At 43.4% G+C, this 20,136-nt stretch overlaps 1 protein-coding gene across 2 annotated transcripts in view; it reads left to right on the forward strand.

Moving 5' to 3' along the window:
• Window positions 1–1,054: 1,054 nt before the first annotated feature.
• AGPAT5 (1-acylglycerol-3-phosphate O-acyltransferase 5) overlaps window positions 1,055–20,136 on the forward strand; it is a 32,563-nt gene continuing 13,481 nt past the window's right edge. The window contains exons 1-6 of one of the 2 annotated variants that reach the window (XM_082215613.1): window positions 1,055–1,154; window positions 1,439–1,680; window positions 8,250–8,319; window positions 9,504–9,619; window positions 17,071–17,160; window positions 18,325–18,415. In XM_082215613.1, coding sequence (XP_082071739.1) covers window positions 1,462–1,680; window positions 8,250–8,319; window positions 9,504–9,619; window positions 17,071–17,160; window positions 18,325–18,415 — 586 coding nt within the window. In that variant the 5' untranslated portion in view covers window positions 1,055–1,154; window positions 1,439–1,461. The remainder of the gene's footprint in view (window positions 1,155–1,438; window positions 1,681–8,249; window positions 8,320–9,503; window positions 9,620–17,070; window positions 17,161–18,324; window positions 18,416–20,136) is intronic. The other variant, XM_082215614.1, reaches the window with a different exon arrangement.

Consider the following 20,136-nt stretch of genomic DNA (forward strand, 5'->3'; position numbering starts at 1 on the left):
CCAACAACCTCCCTCCTTCTCCTTCCATGGTTCATTCTGTTTGTCTTTTGTTCCTGCAATATTTTACTATAACCATTTTATTCAGTTCTCCACTTTTACATCACTCAAGATTAACGACACTGTTGATTTTATCTTAATAAAACTTGTCTTCCTTCCCTCTCTTTCTGCGGTTCCTTAAATATATTTTTTTAATATCTTCCGCATATCCAAATTAACTTAATTTGCTCATTTATTCATCTACTTTAAATAAATACTCTTATAAAAATGCAGGTTATTACAATAATCCTGCCAATGTTCTTTTCCGTTTACAATTCATCTGTCAATATTCCATAAACCATTTCCATTCTTTTATTGAATGGTGGTATATAGAAGCACTGTTAACGAAGCAGCAACTAACAAAATAATAATAATCATCATCATCATCACCATCATCTAAACCCAGGGCTGGATTTACGGTAGGTTTGATGAGGCCCTAAGCTACTGAAGGTAACGGGGCCCTTTATATGTCCAGCTGTCCTCTGTCAACAACAAATTGTCACTGCTTTTGTGTTGAATATATGCTATATGGTAACTTATGAACCTAATAGGTATCTAAAGCCATTTGCACATGCAGAATGTAGGCACCCTATATATAGAAATGAGCAAACCAGTGATATTTTAGGGAGCAGGTGGAGCCCATTGCTTACATCCCAGGAGCCTACACAACACAAAGCACTGTTGCTGTATGCAGGTTTTACTTTATTTGTTTTCTATCTTATATTTTGGAAATGTACATCCAGTTTTGTTTTCTTTTAAAAAGTTTGGGGCCCCCAAGAGAGTGGGGCCCTAAGCTATAGCTTGTTTAGCTTATAAGTAAATCCGGCGCGCTTAACAGCAAAAAAAAGACTAACGAATTAATGCGGCGTTTGGAATCTGCAAAACATTGACAGGAGGAGCAATTAAAAAAGATAATGAGCCTTTACGCGCGCCTTTTCCCTGTCCTGCACGAGAAGCGAGAGCGAGGCGGGGAAAGGCTCGCCTCCTCCGGGCAGGCGGGCGGAGCAAGCCTCGGCCAACCCCCGGAAGTCTCCGGCGAAGGGGAGGCGGAGCTGCCTGGTCGCCGGCGCCCTTCTCCTCCTCGGTGCGCGGCCAAGAGGCACGGGGGTGGCGGGCAGGTGAGGGCGTCGCGTGCGCTTCCCGAGCCGGAGGAGGAGCTCCCGCTGCCGGCTGCTCCTTGCTTCTCCGCTGCGCCCTCCCACGCTGCTTCCTGCCTGGGCCACCCGCCGGCCATGCGGCCGAGCTGCGGAGCCCTCCTCTTCCTCCTCGGCGGCGCCTGCAGGCTGCGAGGCGTGAGAAGAGGCGCCTCCTCCTCCTCCTCCTTCATGTGCTAGCGGCGTCGCGAAGCCCAGGAGCCGGGTCTTCATTCCTTCTTCTTTCTTTCTCCCTCCCTTTTTTAAAGTCAGCCCAACTCAGGCCGGAAAGATGCTGCTGTCGCTGGTGCTGCACACCTACTCCATGCGCTACGTGCTGCCCACCGCCCTGATGATGGGCACCGCGCCCACCTACGTGCTGGCCTGGGGCGCCTGGCGCCTGCTCTCCACGCTACTCCCCGCGCGCGTCTACCACGAGGTGGATGACCGGCTGTACACCCTCTACCAGAGCATGGTGCTCTTCTTCTTCGAGAACTACACCGGCGTGCAGGTGAGGGCGGCTGCTGCTGGGGGCGGGGGGGGGCTGGCGGAGGCGCCACGCCTCCTTAGGGGGGGCTGGGGGAGATAGGAACCCACCCCCTCGTCACCTTTCGCCCCCTACCTCTCCACCACCTCGCATCTCTGGATGCCAAGGCGGAGAGGGACTCGGGCAACTTGGCTACAGGTGGGCGAGGCTGCGCGCAGGTGAGCAAGCGGAGGCAGGGGCTGCGCCTTCCTCGCAGCGCTCGCTCTCTTTCTCTCCCTTCCCAGCAGAGACGGGGGTTTCCCCCTCGGTTTGCTCACCTTCCCAGGCTCTGGGTGGCCTCGCAGGTGGGAGCGATCCTTCCCAGGCAGCGCTGGGGCTCTGCCTATTTCCTCGATGCTGGTAACACCTAGGTTGAGTACAGCACAGTGAAGGTTGCGCACAGCAAGCATAATTTGCACTGGGGAGCCAGCAGAGTTTCATTCTGGGAGGGTGGAGGGAAAGGGACCCTTCTTGGTAGTCGCATCCGTCCTCTGGAACACCTTCCCACCAGATGTCAAGGAAATAAACAACTACAGTGGTACCTCGGGTTACATACGCTTCAGATTACAGACTCCGCTAAGCCAGAAATAGTACCTCGGGTTAAGAACTTTGCTTCAGGATGAGAACAGAAATCGTGCTTCGGCGACACGGCAGCAGCAGGAGGCCCCATTAGCTAAAGTGGTGCTTCAGGTTAAGAACAGTTTCAGGTTAAGAACGGACATCCAGAACGAATTAAGTACTTAACCCGAGATACCACTGTATCTGACTTTCAGAGGGCATCTGAAGGGAAGCTTTTAATGTTTGGTGTGTTTTTGTTTGTTTGTTTTTTATAAATGTTTATTAGATTTTCACAAATTATAAAAACACACGCAATACACATTACAAACATAAACAAACATGTATAATTTCGAATCCTTTTTTTTTCTTAAACCTTATTTCACCGACTTCCCTGTACCTCCCCTTTCTGCATCCCAATTCCCAAATTTGTTTCAGCAAATCCTCTCCCTTAATTTTATCTAATTTTTCCTTATTGTTTTCTTTTACTTAATCTTTTACAGCCATAATCACTTATTTTTTATAACCACAACATTTTAGCACTCGTTAATTTTACAATATTTCTTAAGATAAATTTTAAATTTCATCCAATCTTCTTCCGCCGTCTCTTTTCCCTGATCCCGGATTCTGCCAGTCATTTCTGCCAATTCCTTGTAGTCAATCAGTTGCATCTGCCATTCTTCCAGAGTGGGTAGGTCTTGTGTCTTCCAATACTTTGCGATGAGTATTTTTGCTGCTGTTGTAGCATACATAAAAAATGTTCTATCTTTCTTTGACACCAATTGGCCGACAATGCCCAAGAAAAAGGCTTCTGGTTTCTTAGGGAAAGTACATTTAAGTACCTTTTTCATTTCATTATATATCATTTCCCAGAAGACCTTAATCTTTGGGCACGTCCATGATGTTTGGTGTGTTTTTGTTGGGAGCTGCCTGGAGTGGCTGGGCTAACCCAGTCAGATGGGCAGCATATAAATAACAAAGGTGGCACAGTTGGTCTAGTCTTCCTTGTAACTGTGGCTCCCAGAAAGAGGTGATCTACCAGAGGCGGTGGCTGCTCCTACCAGTGTCTGCCTCCTCATCATAGCTTATCTGCCATACCCCTTTGAGTGGCACGTTCAGTCCGATGCACCCAGCCTTTGCTGCTGTCCATTGTGACGGTGCACTTCTGCCATTCCTTTCTAGCTAGTACATCACTCGGGGGGGGGGGGTGAGTGATCGAGGAAGAGAGGTAGCTGTCAGGAACAGGCCTGCCTCGACTTGCTCTCCACTCTCTGTGGGTGGTAGAGCAGGGAGGAATCTCTGCCTGTTGAACCCAGTCCCAGGTTGCACAACCTAGAGAGGCTGGCAAGCAAGCAGGTGGGAAATGAGCAGAGGTAGCGAGGAGCAACAGTCAGCTCTTCCTTTCCACCTCCATGCCTGGGCTGGGCTCCATTCTCAGCACAGAGAGAGGGCAGTTGAATGAGGATTGCTGGTGCTCTTTTGCAAAGTCCACTGTTTACCCACGTTGGTAGGTGAGCAGGTGAACAAACAGTATCTGAATTGGCAACCTTTGCCTTTTTCCAGCAAGACCTCCACCTCTCTAGGGTTAAAGGGGAGGAGCAGACTCTTCCACCCCAGCAGAGTCCGAGCCTTCCAAGATTACTCCTGCCAACCTTGGCAATTGTTTATCATATGCAGGGGACTGTCTTGACTTGTCTGGGACCTTGTAAGTTGCCTTACCATCCACCGTACTGTCTAACTGGCACTCGGGAAACAAGTGCAGGCCTCCTCCCAACTAGAGAATGAAAGGGGAATTACCGTATTTTTCGCCCTATAGGACACACTTTTCCCCCTCCAAAAATGAAAGGGAAATATGTGTGCGTCCTATGGGGCGAATGCAGGCTTCAGGAAGCTATCTGCAAGCTTGCAAGCCCAGCAGGAGTTCCCGCCAGGCTCGCAAGGCTTGCGGGCTACAGCCCGAAGCACGGGGCACGCTCCGGAGCGCACCCCAGGCTTCGGGCAGATATCAGACAGCCCCACAAGCTCGGGGGACAGCAGGGAGGCGGAGCGCCGCCATCCCGCTATTCCCTGACCTGGTTTGGAGGCTGGCGGAGGTTTGGAGGCTGGCAAGCTTCTCCCCACCGCCAGCCCCACAAGCTCGGGGGACAGCAGGGAGGCGGAGCGCCGCCATCCCGCTATTCCCCGACCTGGTTTGGAGGCTGGCGGAGGTTTGGAGGCTGGCAAGCTTCTCCCCACCGCCAGCCCCACAAGCTCGGGGGACAGTGGGGCAAGCCGCTGCCCCACGGAGGCTAGGGAGGCTGTCCCTGAAGGCAGAAGAGGGAGACGGAGCGCTTGTCTCCCTCTTCTAGCTTGGGGATGGCTGCGGGGGGGATTATTTTCCCCTTGATTTCCCCCCCAAGAAACTAGGTGCGCCCTATGGGGTGAAAAATACGGTACACAAGGAGGATTCTGTGCACCTTAAAGACTTAAAGGGTTTATTGTGTCATAAGGCTTTGTGAACTTGGCCAATGAAAGTTGGCCATTGTAAACCTGCTAGCCTTTAAGGTACCATGCCTGGTGTTAAGTCTTAACAGAATAATATGGTTGCCCTTCTGGAATTTGACATAGAGGAATATAAAAGGAAAAGGTATGATATTGCATGTTGCTCATCAAGGTACCACGCCTTTTTAAAAGGTGGTGTTTTGTACATCTCTGGTTGGCCACACTCAACTGCAGCTACACTGGTTCAGACAACGTGCTTAAAACAGTGGTTAATGCATATATGTTGAATGGCAATTCAGATCTTCAATAGTGGCTGTGACGTGAATACGGAACTAGAAAGGGATAGCCTTCTGGACTGAAAGGTAGACCCTGATTGGGGAACCTGTAGCTTTTCAGATGTTGCTGAACTACATGCTTCCATCATCCTTGACCACTGACCATGCTGATCGGAGAGGACTGGAGTTCCACAGTGTCTGGAAGACTGCAGGATCCCTGTAATCCTTTGAATGGCTTGGTATTTGCACAGATTATTCAAGTGCGGTCCTTCCTAGCTGTCTTTGCCACCCATTTAAGGAAAGGCATAGACGCATGAGCTCTCTGTGAACAGTAAAAGGTAAAGGTCCAGTCGCCAACGACTCTGGGGTTGCGGCACTCATCTCACTCTATAGGCCAAGGGAGCCAGCATTTGTCCACAGACAGCTTCCGGGTCATGTGGCCAGCATGACTAAGCTGCTTCTGGCGAACCAGAGCAGCACACGGAAATGCCGTTTACCTTCCTGCCAGAGCAGTTCCTATTTATCTGCTTGCACTTTGGCATGCTTTCAAACTGCTAGGTGGGCAGGAGCTGGGACCAAACAACGGGAGCTCACCCCATCATGGGGATTCGAACCGCCGACCTTCTGATCGGCAAGCCCTAGGCTCTGTGGTTTAGACCACAGCGCCACCCACTTCCCTGTGAACAGTAGACTTAAATATTTAATTCCATAAATCAGCAGTCCCACTTCTCTAATTAGGCATTGTGGTTTGACTTGTCCCTTGTTGTAGCACTCCATGTTGTTGCCTGCTGCTTTCTATTGTGAAACAAGGCACAGGTTTAACTTGCCGTGAACTTCCAGTTAACATTCCATCCAAGCCCACACATTCAACATCAGAAGGAGGAGTTACTTCTACATGGCTTTAGTGCACCCAACTGAAACTTTTCTGTCTCTTCCTCCAATTTCATTTAGTATTTAAACTGTTGAAACTCTTAAAGGTGCTAATAAGAGTTCAATTTGCATATTTTTTCAACAACTTGTGTTGCATGTGTTCTGCCCTGGGTTGTGCCACCTAAGCCTGATAGCTAGAGGATGACTTCTAGTTTCATTGTAAACCCTCAGTTCATCATGTGGTAAAGCTGTTCCTAGGCCGTACCACTTCGGATTGTAAGTGGGGAATTGCATGATTCAATGGTCTGTTCCCCACTTGAAACCAAAACATACTAACAATGACAAAGAGATTAATTTCAGTCAAGCTTTTCTCTTTCACATGGTGGTTTGGGGCCGGGATTGGGAGTTGTTTTCTCAGTGGTGATATATTTGATCATACAATTCCATACCTGCAAAAGTCCATTGGCTTTACATTATGCCTGTCGCTACACCAAGTGCCTGCTTGATGTCTTAAAATGTCTTCACCAAACTACGCGTGCTAACGGAAGCAGCAAATCATTTTCACTGATGAGAACTACCAGTTGCTATGTATTACAGTGTAGTTTCCCAATCATAAACTAGAATGGCTCCCCAAACTAATAGCTGCTTTTAAAAATGAGAGATTTGACAGGGTATCTTTAGGGCAAGTGCATGCAGTTTCGTTGGAGATCTGGAAGTGATAACTTTTTTTGGCTGCCAAAACATCTGAGGGCCGAACCTCAAGGATCGCCTCTCCCCATATAAACCGACAAGGACCCTGCAATCATCACCTGAGGCCCTTTATTTGTGTGACTCCACAAGAGGCCCAAAGCGTAACAACATGAGAATGGGCCTTTTCTGCAGTGTCTCCCTGCTTGTGGAAGCTCGCCTGGCACTTTCATTATATATCTTTAGACGCCAGGGAAAAACATTCCTCTTCCCCCAGGCCTTTGGCTAATTAAACATCTAATTAAATCGAAGGCCTCTTAAATTGGGCTGGGGCCCAGGGATATTGTTTCTGGTTTTTTTAAAATATATTTTTGTGTTTTTGTAAATCGCCCAATGATCTTCGGATGAAGGGCAGTATATAAATTTAATAAATACATAAAAATAAAATAATAATACAAGACGTTTAAACAAACAAGCAAACAAAGATCTTTTGAGATGAATACTAAATGGGATGGTAGTATCCTGATCTTTGGACATGCCAGTTTGGAAGCCAGTTCCAAGGAAGCTTGTAGTTGGCCAATTGTATTTAGGCAAACGTTTTCAAGATCAACTGTTCATTTCAGCACTGTTGCCAGCAAGCAGATGTTTCAAACTAAGGGTACCAAACTGATGTTAGATGGTCCTTTCATTGAGTATGCTTGACTAAACTCGTCATCCAGAGGTCAAAGACTTCTGCATCCTGTTAACCTTTTCAGTTTTGTGTTTAAAGTACTTTCATCATTTTCTCTTCATTCATGAACTAATGTTTTCCTGTTTCCTCCCCTGCCACTTCTATCTTTATGCTGATAGTAAAATAAAAGCCCAACCCTCTCTCACTTGTGTACCTTACCTCAATCAGGTTGTGTTAAGAAAAATATATTTTACATATTTGGATCGTGTTTGCTTTATAAATATGCATACATGTTTGCTACTAATTCCACAGGAAGATCGGGAGAGTGTGCTAAAGGGGTTTTCATCTTTTAAAAGGGATTTCAAAGATGGAAGCTAGGTCTCTGTTTAAAGCATAATACATTCCCTCACGTGAAATAATTCCATTATTTTCACATGTTGGTTCTTGAACTAATCAGGTACTGATTGTTACATAGAAACACTTAAGACAATGTCTGCTGCCATCTTTTTACTGTTGCTTCAATGGGTATTGCGTATGACTTTTGCTGTAATTGTATTTTTTTTTGTTTGTAAACTGCTTTGAAATTCATTGGAATAAATAGCAGCCTAGAAATACTATGAATCAAATCAGTATTAAGACTTTACCTGAACCGCACTAACATGAACATGTCATGATTTTGCAAGATAAACTTTTTCTCTCTCCTCTCCTTGTAAAAGAATGATTGCATGTAAGAGTACACTTTTATAAGCCAATTTAGTTGTACATCCCTTCAGTTTCATAGGCTCAGGTGAATGCTTAAGTTATACATGGTCATTCTGACTTCAGTAAAGTGCCACATAAAGTCATGGGTCGATTAAGTTGGGGCATCAAGGTGAAAGAAAGGGAAAAGGTAGTCCTGTCATAATGTGGGAATTGTTAAATCTTCTCTCTCAAGAGTTTAAATAAAATAAAGCTTGATCCTAGATTTTGTTGGTGTTCTTCAGGCTGTTAAATCAAGTACCTTTTTTCTTTCCTAGATAATTCTGTATGGCGATCTGCCAAAAAATAAGGAGAATGTGGTATATATATCAAATCATCAGTGTACAGGTTTGTATGCAATTTCCTTACCTGTGAGAGTTTTTTAATTAAATAATTATTATTAAAAGCAAAAACAGAAAGTGTTAATATAACCACTGAGAAGGAAATTCTCTCGATTTAGATACTTGGGATTGCATGTTAAGATTAAATAAACAAAAATACACGGTATGATCCTGATAGATGAGCAGGATAATGGGTCTTTTTAAGCTGTTTCTTTGCAAAACAGCCCCCACATGCTTCCTAACAAGGTGCCTCGAATTTGGAAGTGCTTTTGAACCAACACAAACAGTTGTATCCAGTGGCGGCTCTTGCACAAAGCAAGACACCCATTGGTTTTTTCCAGTCCTGCTCATGGCAGCCCACTGAAATGCCACCCCTAAGCTTGGGAGGAACCAATGGAAGAAGGTATTCCATCCCGCTCAAGAGGGATGCAGTAGGATTGGTGAAAAATGGGGGGGTTCTGCCTTTCATGAGCAAAAGTGATTTCCACTGGGAATCTGCGTACAGTGTTCAGTTTTAGTTGTGTGCTGCTCATATTTTGCCAAGTGTCTAATATCTGTTTTGAACTTGGCTGATTGGCAAATTATATTACGCCACTTTTCCGTGTATAAGACAATTTTTAAAATTATAAATTAATGTTTGAGCGTTTCTCAGCAATTCCCCCCCCCCCCAGAAAAGCTCAGCAACTCACAACTCTTTTGTAAATTTGGAGTCCCCCAAAATAGGGGTTGTCTTATACATGGGGGCGCGTTATACACAGAAAAATGTGGTAAATACTGGAACCCTGGGGGGTGATTTCAAGAAGTCCCATTAATTCTAGTTCTTCTGATTCTGGTTTTAAGGGCACGTTACTTAACATGAAGGTGTATTTCTGGTTCGTTGTCTGTTGAGTCAGTGTTTCTCACCAGATCCTTCGAGATATGCATCTATTCTGTGTTGGCAGGAGATTAAAAGTTATGTAGTGGTATTGTGCAAACAGTACAAGCTTTGTTTAAAAAATGAAGAAATGTGTGCTAAAATACGAAAGGGTAATGGGGGAATATGATTGTGGAAAGAACTTACCTTGCATTGCCACTGACCACAGTTCATCTTTCATGTTCATAAGCACTAGACGAGCATTAAATAAAGTTGGGAAGGATTTTGACATTAGCCTAGGGACATAAATGTTTGAGTTTTGTTTGTTTGTTTTGCAGTTGACTGGATTATAGCAGATATGTTGGCCGTCAGGCAAAATGCTCTGGGACATGTTCGATATGTTTTGAAAGACGGGTTAAAGTGGCTTCCTTTATACGGGTGGTATTTTTCTCAGGTAAATCCTAATCCTTTCTCCACGTCACATGAAATAACTAGTACCTTCTGCTAAATTTTGATATGCCTCAATCCTGAGCATATTTACTTGGAAGTAAATCCCATTTATTTCAGTAAAACTTAGTCCCAAGTACTGTAAGGCATGCTTGAAGTCATGTCCATGCAATGATTCTGTCTTGATAATGTGTTTTTGTTTCATATTTGAAACAGAATAGTGAAACTTCAACTCTTTCTAGTTAGCAGATTTTATCTGGTAGGGTTAGGAGGGTATCTTTGGCTCTCCAGTCAGGTGTTAAGCAAACTAAAAGTAACTCACTGAACTTGGGACAATGCCCGCTAAGATGCAAAAACCACGTGTCTGTGTCCTACACAATTAACAGTGCAATTCTGGCATTTATTTATTTATTAGAAGTAAGTGACATGGAGTTCTCTGGTAAGTGGGTCCAGGATGAACCCTAAGACAATTTCGTGTATACTGAATTGAGTCCCATTGAATTCAGTGGTGTTGACTTCTTAGTAACCATGTATAGGATTGCACTTGAAACATTTATCCTTTAGTTAAATTACTTACATATTTCAATCTGGCTTTAATCACATTTAAATTTGGGTTTGGGTTTGACTCAATGCATGGATTGTGTTTATTTATGGGATAATATCCTTGCTGTTGCACATATTCATAACATGTTAGCAAAATTGGGTTGTGTTTCCAAAGAAAGCAAGAATAATTTGATAGATGTCTGCATATGCTAAAATTCACTGAATTGTGGCTTTTATGTCTTTGTCACCGTGAAGTTTCTGATTTAAAAAAAAAACCAAGTAGCCCTTTTATGTCAATGACTTGATTTAGATATGTTCTTATATTTTCTTATTCTCTTTCCTTTTTGCTTTTTTGCTCCTCTAGTTGAGCTTCATATGGATTTTATCCTAGTAGGCTATCAGGGTGATCTAGTGAGCTGTGTTCCATTAGACACAATAGTTGAAATTCAGAAGATCTTTGGGAGACAAGGGGTAGTGTTTCTCACTAGGTGAGTGTGGTTCCATATCTAAACTCGTGCCATATATTTTAAGCAGAGAGAGATAAGAGCTATAATGACAGTTTTCCACTTCTCTGCATATGGTCCCATAATTCACATCTTGTGTCCCGAAAGTCACAAGATGTTGGTTCACAGATGCAAAAACACAAGCTGCATAGCACATACCTCCATTTTTTGAACGCCACTCTATACAATCACTTTAAATGAATGAACCTCTTCTATATTTGGAGTAAATCTGGAGTTGCTTTCTGCTGCCAGGTGGGGATGAGGGGTAGAATTTTCATACATTAGTTTCTTGTAGGTTCCCCTTTGTCATTCGTTCAGACTAGGGCTGCCATACATCTGGACATTACTGGGATTTCAAATGCGGAATTGATGTCTGGAGGGGGGGGGGGATTTCCGAAAGGTGGCGCTTTGTCCTGGATCTTAGGCAAGTCAGTCGGAAAAAACCCTTTGAAATATGGCAACTCTAGTTCAGACCGGATAGTGACTGATCTTCCATGGGTGTGCTGCCATAGAAAATATTAATTATCAGGGTGAGTTGTGTTTTGCCAAATCCAATGTATGAAATGGCCACCATAAGAATCACTTCAAATGTTACTGCTTCTGTGTGAAGGCCACTCAAAAACTTGGGAGTAGATCCCTGGAGAGATCCAGCCTGATCTATGTGGTCAGTAAACTGGGATTATTCATATGGTCACCGTGGTGGTAAGTAACTGCACACATGTTACAGTTCCCCCATGGAAACCTTTTTTTTAGTTGCCTTCTCTTAAGAACCACAATGTTTGACTCAGACCTACAAGTTTGGTGCATGGAAAATAGGTTCCCCCTGGAGGAAGTTTTCAATTGTTCTTCATGGCTGTTGCTTCTGTGGTAAAATCTCACCCTGCTTGCTCATAAACAATATGAGTGTGTCACCGTGTGGATTGAAAAGCTTGAGAAATAAGATTGGCTATTTTTCTCCATAGCAATAAGTTTAAAAACAAAACAAAAAACTTCTTACGGGCATAAGAAAATTGACTCCTCTGTAGGACAAGCGCTGCAGAGAATGATTTTGCAAATCATTCCCACATGGTTGTTAGTTGGTATGCGCCAGCATTTGATCTAGTAGGTGCACTGAGAGAAAAATGGACCTTTGGTACCTCATGGTAAACAATATGGCATGAACTGCAGTAATTTACTTGCTGGTGTACAAATCAGGCCTTGAGTTGAACCAGTGAAGTTGTTTTCCTTTGGCATAGGGACAAGGAAGGACAGCATTGTTTTTACATTGCCTCTTTTCCCTTGTTTCTCAATACAGGTGCTGCAATCCTGTCCAATTTATCTGTTTCACTCCAGAGATATTGAGCTATTTGCAGATTTTTTAAAAATCTTACAATAAAATCCAAAAATTAAATAGTCCCACAAATCCTCGAACTGCTTTAATAGTTCATAGGTTTTCCCCAAAGAATCCCAAGAACCGTAGTTTTAGGTCCTCACAGACCTAAAATTCCCAGCAGCCTTAACAAACTACTGCTCCAAGGATATGGTTCCCCACCTTTTCTTGTCCATGCCCCTCACCTAAGCATCTCTGAAATCCTGATTCCCCCCCACCCCCCCGGTGACATATAATTCTTATTATTCAAAAAGTGAACTCCTGTTTACGTGGAGGAAACTAAAAGGCCATTAACTTGCTCTAACTCATTCTCAAATTGCCCCCCTTGAAAATCAAACTGCCCCCCTATGGGGCCTGTGCCCCACATTGGGAACCACGGCTTTAGAGGAATTCATGTGCTTTAAATGTATGGTGTGGTTGTGACCTCAGGAAGTGGTTTTCAGGACACCCCGCGGCTATGTATTTTTCATCCTTGGGCTGAGACCAAATTGTCCTCCTCCTCCTTGCTCTGTAGCCGTGTGATAAAAGATTATTTCATCAGAATAATGCTCTTGTTGTTTTCTGGAAGGGAAGAGGCAGCAAATTAGCAACGCAAGAAGAGTCCTCCTGGATCAGGCCAAAGGCCTGTTTAGTCCAGAATTCAGTTTCCCACAGGAAACAACCAGCAGCTGTTGGTTTTCTTGCCAGTGGCTATCACCAGACTGAAAATGCCCATTCCTGGAGCTCCCTCTCCTCTTGGAAGCAACCCCCTTCCTCCTGACAAGTGACTAAGGCCCAGGTGGTTCTTCTCCTGTCTTGTGCAACCACAGTAAATAATTCTACTTGCTGTCATTTTAGGATAGGTATTTTGTTTACTCCCCATAGTTGTTCAAGATCATTCATCCGCCGTTTTCCCAGTTAACTTCCAAAAAATACTAGTCTGCCGAGCAGTCTTATTCCCATGGATGATGAGGTGATAAAAAGCTGGGTTTTCCTTTAGATCAGCTGTTCTCAACCTGTGGGTCCCCAGATTTTGTTGGACTACAACTCCCATCATCCCTGAGCTCTGGCCTTGCTAGCTAGGGGTGATGGGAGTTGTAGTTCAACATCTGGCTGAGAAAGGCTGTTTTATATCATGGGTTGTGGATGCTTTTCATGCTGTAAATATGAGAATTCAGTGGACACCTTGGCCAACATTCAGTGTCGCAAATCACAGTCTGCAAATTATGGCACTTAAAGGTATTTAAGGGGAAATTCTATTGATAAGGATATGCAAAGCATGTGGAGTCAGTTGGCAGGTATTCTTTTTTTAAAAAAAAATTCTCCCTGACATGCCAAATGGTACAAAAACAAAACAAAAAACCACTTCCTCCTCTTCCTGTTGATACTGTGTTGGTGATGTCACTCGCGCTCCACTAAAACTTTCCAGTGACAATTAATTACAGAATTGTGATGGAATGCATATTTCCTACCTCAGATAAACATCCTGTTGTGGAATATATGTGTGTAGGATCTGAGTATGTAGAAAGCAGAACACAACTTTTAAGGAAAACATGCTAGTAAACACATCTGTATGCTTCCTCCCCAAGCACAAAACACACTCTTCAAGCATTAGAGAATAAATATGAAAAAGCTAATATGGTATTCATCAGCTTCTTGGAAATGTATTCTAACACTCTATTGATTCTCAGTTTAATGTTGATTCCCAGAAAAGTCCTACATACACAACACAGTGCCGTGAAGTGAACATGTATGTAGATAAAAAGTAATAGCTTAAAATGTGGCAGAAAAATATCACCTGATCCACCTGACTCTAGAGAAAATTGATCTCTCAGTTGAAAACATTTTTACTTTGAAGGATGGCCTGAGGATTTCAGTGGAATTTAGAACTTGAAAACATGTAGTAACTTCATGAGAGGTGATGGTTTTAACATTTGTCCTTTGTGAGATACGTTATAGCTCCCTGTAATTATTTTGTTTCAACCCTCTACTTCTTGTTATTACATGCTTTACCCCTATAGCTGGTCAAGCCCCTTTATAATAAGTTTCCTATATTAAAAGTTAGGGTTGTGTTTGGCAAAGTCATAGAGTAAATCAATGGACATGATAAACTTAAGTCCTTTGATTTCAGTGGGTCTGCTCTGAGTTTGACTTAATCAGATACAATCCAGTATTGTATGTGTGCCTGTTGCTTTTCTCTTGAGTAGGCATTGCACGCTCTGCCAGCTGTCTTTGTTTTGCAGACAAGTGCTGCTGAATGCTTTGAAGCAGTTGGCCAAGGTTGAAATTAGGGAACAAAGCAATAAAGTGATTAAACATTAGCAGCTTTTTGTCTTAATTGATTGTAATAATCATTTTATCACTTGTATGTGACACCTGAGGTCTGCTATAATCCTGATTCTGAGGCAATCCCTCTTGTATTCTCTACATCAGCCTTTCTCAAGCTTGGGTCCCCAAATGTTGTTGGACTGCAACTCCCATCATTCCTAGCTAGCAGAACCAGTGACGATTGGAGTTGCAGTCCAACAATATTTGGCAACCCAAAGTTGGGAAAAGCTATTACGTACTAAAAAGGCCACATCTATGTCCAGTTCTGGGTGCTGTAATTTTAAGGAAGACATTGACAGATTGCAGCATCTCTAGAGGGTGGTGACAAAGATGTTGAGGGATAAGAATTGCAATTTATTTGAGGAACAATTGAAAGAATTGAGTATATTCAACCTAGAGAAGACTACAGCGAGTCGTGATGGCTGTCTTCAAATACCTGAAGGGCTATCATGCAGAAGATAGAACAGTTTTGTTCTCTGTTGCACCAGAGTACTGTACCAGCAGGCTGGGGAATAGAATCCTTTAATGCCATACTTGAAATGTAACTCTTTTTTTGTTAACTTGGCACAATAGGACATTTTATTAATTAACTGTTATGCAGTTATGGATGTGTTCATGAATTCATTACAACTGCTTCTTTTAAGTCAAGGCATCTGGTATTAACTGAAGCCATCGGCCTTTCCCTTTCCTTCTCTCTCCTCTCCATTTTGCGCTTGGGGAACCAGTTCAAGAATTAGCCAATATATCTGCAGTTCTGAAAATGGGTTGCATTCAACGTAGCACTAAATAGTGCTTTGCACAAATAGAACAGCTTCTTCTTATCCCTCCCCCCCCCCATGCCTCACCTCTAAAACTGTTCTGGATTCCCCCCCCCCAACCTTCCAGAGCAGATTTGAGAGAGGATAGCCCAGGCTGGGGGTGGAAGGTGGAGTACAGATGGAGTCCCATTGCACACTCATAAGTTATTGCACACTCTTGCATTTATTTAGTTGCTTACTGCCCACTGGTTTAAAATACTTTTAGCTTATATAGTGCCACCTTTTTTGGTTTTATTTCATTGTGAGTATGTCTATAAACATAAATGTGGGTGTGTTCAAAGGTGGGTTGCTTGGTTTAACAGCATTTTGTAGTGTGACTATGCGTACATCTAGCTCAGGAGTCGGCAGCCTAAGGCCCATGGGCCACAAGCGGCCCATGGGGGTCATTTAACCGGCCCATGGACCCCCGCCACCTGCTTGGTTGGCTCCCGTGTGCCATGCTAAACTGGTGCGGAGCAGAGCAGGGACCGCCTTCCACAACGCTGGCCGGCTTCCCATTGGCTGCAGGAAGCTCCTGCAGCCAATGGGAAGCTGCGTACGCCTCCTCTGTGCCAAAGGAGTGCTGGAAATAGTTTTTGCACATGTGTGCGCACACTCCGGCCCACCGCGATGTCTGCGGGACCGTGAACTGGCCCAAGCCACAAAAACTTTGCTGACCCCTGATCTAGCTGAAATTATTTGCTTTGTATTCCATTGGGGGAGGGGAAAATATCATACTTAAATAACTTTTTCTTGGGATGTTTGATTAGCTGTGCTTTTAGAAGAATATAACCTAGGTGTAGTTCATGAAGCATAACTTGAAAGTGTGCTCCCATTTACGTTCCATCTGCACTCTGCATTTAAAGTAGTATTACAGTCATACCTCTAGTTGCATTAGGTTCACGTTGCATTTTTTTCTTATTACAAACGCGGCAAACCCAGAAGTGTTTACTTCCAGGTTCGCCACTATGCACAAGAGCGATCTGTGCACTTTGTGCATGCACAGGAGCGATCTTTCGCGTCACATGCAGAAGCGGCGCTCCACTTACAGACTTTTTGGGGTGCGAACGGCACCCCAGAACGGATCGCATCCGTAAGTAGAAGTACCACTGTACATTATCCCGAGAGTCACAGCTTGTTGAGGGTGCTGAGAGTTCCTAGGAAACCCCCATTCCCCCTCACAGAACCACATTTCCCATAGTTCCCTGGGAGGAGGGATTGGCTGTTAAGCCCCTCTGAGAATTGCAGTTCTGTGAGGGGACTCGGGGTCTCCTAGCCACTCTCAGCACCCTTAACAAACTACACATCCCAAGATTCCTTGAGGCAAGCCATGACTGTTAAAGTGCAAGTGCAGCATTAGACAAAGCAAAGCTGAGGAGTTTAGCAAGTTGACTTATGCTAGACTTATTTGTCCATCTGGCCCAATATCAACTATTTTGACTGGTAAAAGCCCTCCATGATTTCACCCTGGTAATGGATCCTTTTAACGGAACCTGCCAGGGATTGAACCTGGGGTTTTCTGTATGTAAATTATCCATAGTCCTTCACCTTAGCAAATGGCGACACAGCCTGTCTGCTTATCCCTCAGCTTCCTGTCAGTGTCCCAGCTCTTCTATTACTTTCCCGATTTCTCTGCTTTCTCTCTCTGGAACACCCTGTCTTCTTCAGGAGAGACTGAATATCACCAATGAATTTTAGCTCTTTAATATCCTTGCTACAGTTTCACCTGTTGGTTCCAGTTTAAGCTGTTGTGTTCATATGGGCACAAATGTGAGTTTTGCATTAAGTGTAATAACAGGGGTCTTTTTAGAGGGACCCTATTTCTATCTATTTTAAGAAATTGGCATTTCTAATTTCATGTTTTTTAGAGTATTGAAAATCTGTGTACTTTGTTTCATAAACTATTGTCATCAGTATATTTTCTTTCTTTCTTTGCTAGCATGGAGGAGTCTATGTGAAACGAAGTGCCAAATTTAATGAAAGGAAAATGAGGAACAAGTTGCAAGCCCAGATAAAGGCTGGAACTCCAGTAAGATTATATATTTCCCGTGTGTGGGTGTGTGGGTGTGTGGGTGTGTTTTCTAACTGCCATGAGAATGAAAGTGACAAGAATGCTTGTCTCATATGTTGCCCCAGATGCATGGCTCACCTTTCTTCCCCCTGCTGAAGAGATGAGTGGCTGGATTGGGTTGTTCATTTGTTTGTCTGTTGGTTGGTTGGTTTATACACCATGTGCATGCCAAAATGGCTTCCAGCATGGAGGAGTCTTATGTTTGCCTTACACACTTTCGTTTTCTGTGAACGGATGTCTTCCACATGGTTAGTAGATAGCACTGTACCCTCCCAGAAAACTCTTGGTGTCAGAATATAAAACCTATTTCTGCAGTATCAACTTTCTCTGAATTAGGACTGGTGGTTGTTGCTGTTTTTGCAAATTAAATAATGACGCTTCTATTGCTCAGCTAATATGAAGTTTCATAGAGGCTAAAAAAGGAGGTGATTGCTGTCATAACTCCCAATAGAGTGTCATGTGGATTCTCAGTCTTACAGCTTATCTGGAACCTTGTAACCGAGTGTTCATCATACCCACCAAAGCATCAGTTTTTGCATGTTGGGATCAGGAAAAAATCAGCAGCATTCCTTCCTTCCTTCCTTGTCAGCTGACTGTCATACAAAGGATAGCATGTTCTCTTTGCTTGCCAATACCTATAGCTGTCACACACCAAACAAGGTTTGCGAGCCAGGGCTGTTAGGTTAATTTGTTCTAGTTGAGAAGGCAGCTTGTATTTCTTGGCCTTTGTATTATTTAAAGTTGCAGTACATTCAGTTGCAACTGGTTAGGGATCTCTGGACAGGATATAAAGAGAGAGAGATTTGCTCACTAAACTGTGTTGGTTTACTTTCTCTGACTTGAACCATTTAGTATGTTCTTACACACAATTTTTGATGCTTCTGCTGCTTAATTTTTCGTTGAAAATTCGGATTCCTTGAATATCAAGATTGCTCATCTTAACTGAAAACGACTGTTATTGCATATCTTTATAAACATGTCCTCTGTGTTTTATCCAATCCTTTTCTCCCCTCCCCATTGCGCGCACACATACTTTGCTGTCATACTGTAGCTTAGAGATCATGTTGTGATGCTTCCTTTAAAAAAAATAATTGTGCATATAATTTTTTTTTAATTCCACAGATGTATCTTGTGATTTTTCCAGAGGGAACACGGTACAACCCAGAACTACCAAAAACCATTGCAGATAGTCAATCGTATGCTGATAAGGCAGGTAAGGTGAACTTCAAGGAATTTTGGGAAGCGGGGAACTTCGAACAGATAACATTCACTGTTGCGTAGACACAGCCCTCTGTTTAAGGATCACCAAGGAGAAAGGGACATTAGTTGAAAAAGAGTGAGGCTTGACCATAGGTGGGTGCTGAATATACACATAAAAGTGTGTGGTCTTAGTGTTTGTTCCTTTTCATTGGTATTGCAGGTAGCGCTAATGTTTAAAGTATAGTCAAACAAGGAAACTTTTCACGAGTATGTCCTTTGAGAGATTCATTGCAAGCAAACTGTGCTTGCTTGCAATAAATATTGTGCCCACGCGATTCCTCTGGCATGAGCTTTGCAGAGTACGCAATGTCATTGGAAGCCGATTGAAGTCTGAACGCTGTCTGTCCTTTTGGACAATGAAGGAAAGAACACCTTGAAAGCTACAACTGGAGTTTATTGTAGTCAACAGTAATAAACACATAGATTACTATATACAGTGGTACCTCTGGTTACATACTTAATTCGTTCTAGAGGTCCGTTCTTAACCTGAAACTGTTCTTAACCTGAAGCACCACTTTAGCTAATGGGGTCTCCTGCTGCCGCTGCGCCAGAGCACGATTTCTGTTCTCATCCTGAAGCAAAGTTCTTAACCTGAGGTACTATTTCTGGGTTAGCGGAGTATGTAACCTGAAGCGTATGTAACCTGACGTACCACTGTACAGATACAGAGTATTAACAGCATGTACACTCTCTCAGCAAACTGCCATTAACCAATCCCTCACACTATAACCACCACAGACAGAGAGACTCTCTCAGAACGCAGGCATATACATATAGCTGCTCTGTTACAGTATAACACTGATTGGCGCTCTGCCAAGAATATCTCACATGTCCGTGTGCACACATATATATTTGAGTCAGTATTTTAAAAATGGCAACTAATCCAAAGGACAAGATTCGCCTAACAGGACCTTCTAGCAGAAGCCCTGTGCAAGGACTTCCCCTTGTGGAAGAGGTCTTCCCCCGCTGCACCCCCTGAAATTTGCTCATGAGGAGACTTGTTCCACCTCGCAAGCTGAAATTCTTACACAGACGAAACATTTATCATAGCGCAACATTGAATTACACCCAAATAACTTTTAAACATTTAAAAATGCAATTTGCCAGGCATTTTGGGGTGACTATGCTCCTTTTTAGAAGCTTTAATGCAGTGAATGTTTCCACGCTTCTGAATATTGTTAACAGTTTTCAATGCTTTCGTTGAGATTCCTGTATTGCAAATGGTTATAATCCCTTCCAGTTCTGCGATTCTGTGATATATTAATATTATTATTTGCTGCGCTTAATTAGTCACTTATTTAATGAAAAGTAAACTCAGATGAATATAAACTGGACCAGGCTTTCCTGTAACAAATTCATGCACTTTGGTAGTTCAGAAAACAAGATTCAACTTTCCAGGCAACAAACCTGCTACTTGACGTCTTTGTACTCTGAGTACATAAAGGTTTAGCTGCAAGTTCTGATAACCATGTATCGGTTTCAAGAATCACCATCTAGTTGGCAAGGCAAGAGGCCAGGCTCTCTTATCTTTTTAATTTTTCTGCAGTTGTAACATTCAGCCTAACAGTACAAGCTTTGTACTACAGAGCTTCATTGCTCTTCACTTAGAATATATTTTCAAGGGGAAAGAAATTGGAGCAACAGTGGCTGGTTATCGGACTTCCTTTCCTAGTC

This window comes from Podarcis vaucheri, assembly GCF_965113315.1.
Source record: "Podarcis vaucheri genome assembly, chromosome: 3".
Classification (NCBI taxonomy): domain Eukaryota; kingdom Metazoa; phylum Chordata; class Lepidosauria; order Squamata; family Lacertidae; genus Podarcis; species Podarcis vaucheri.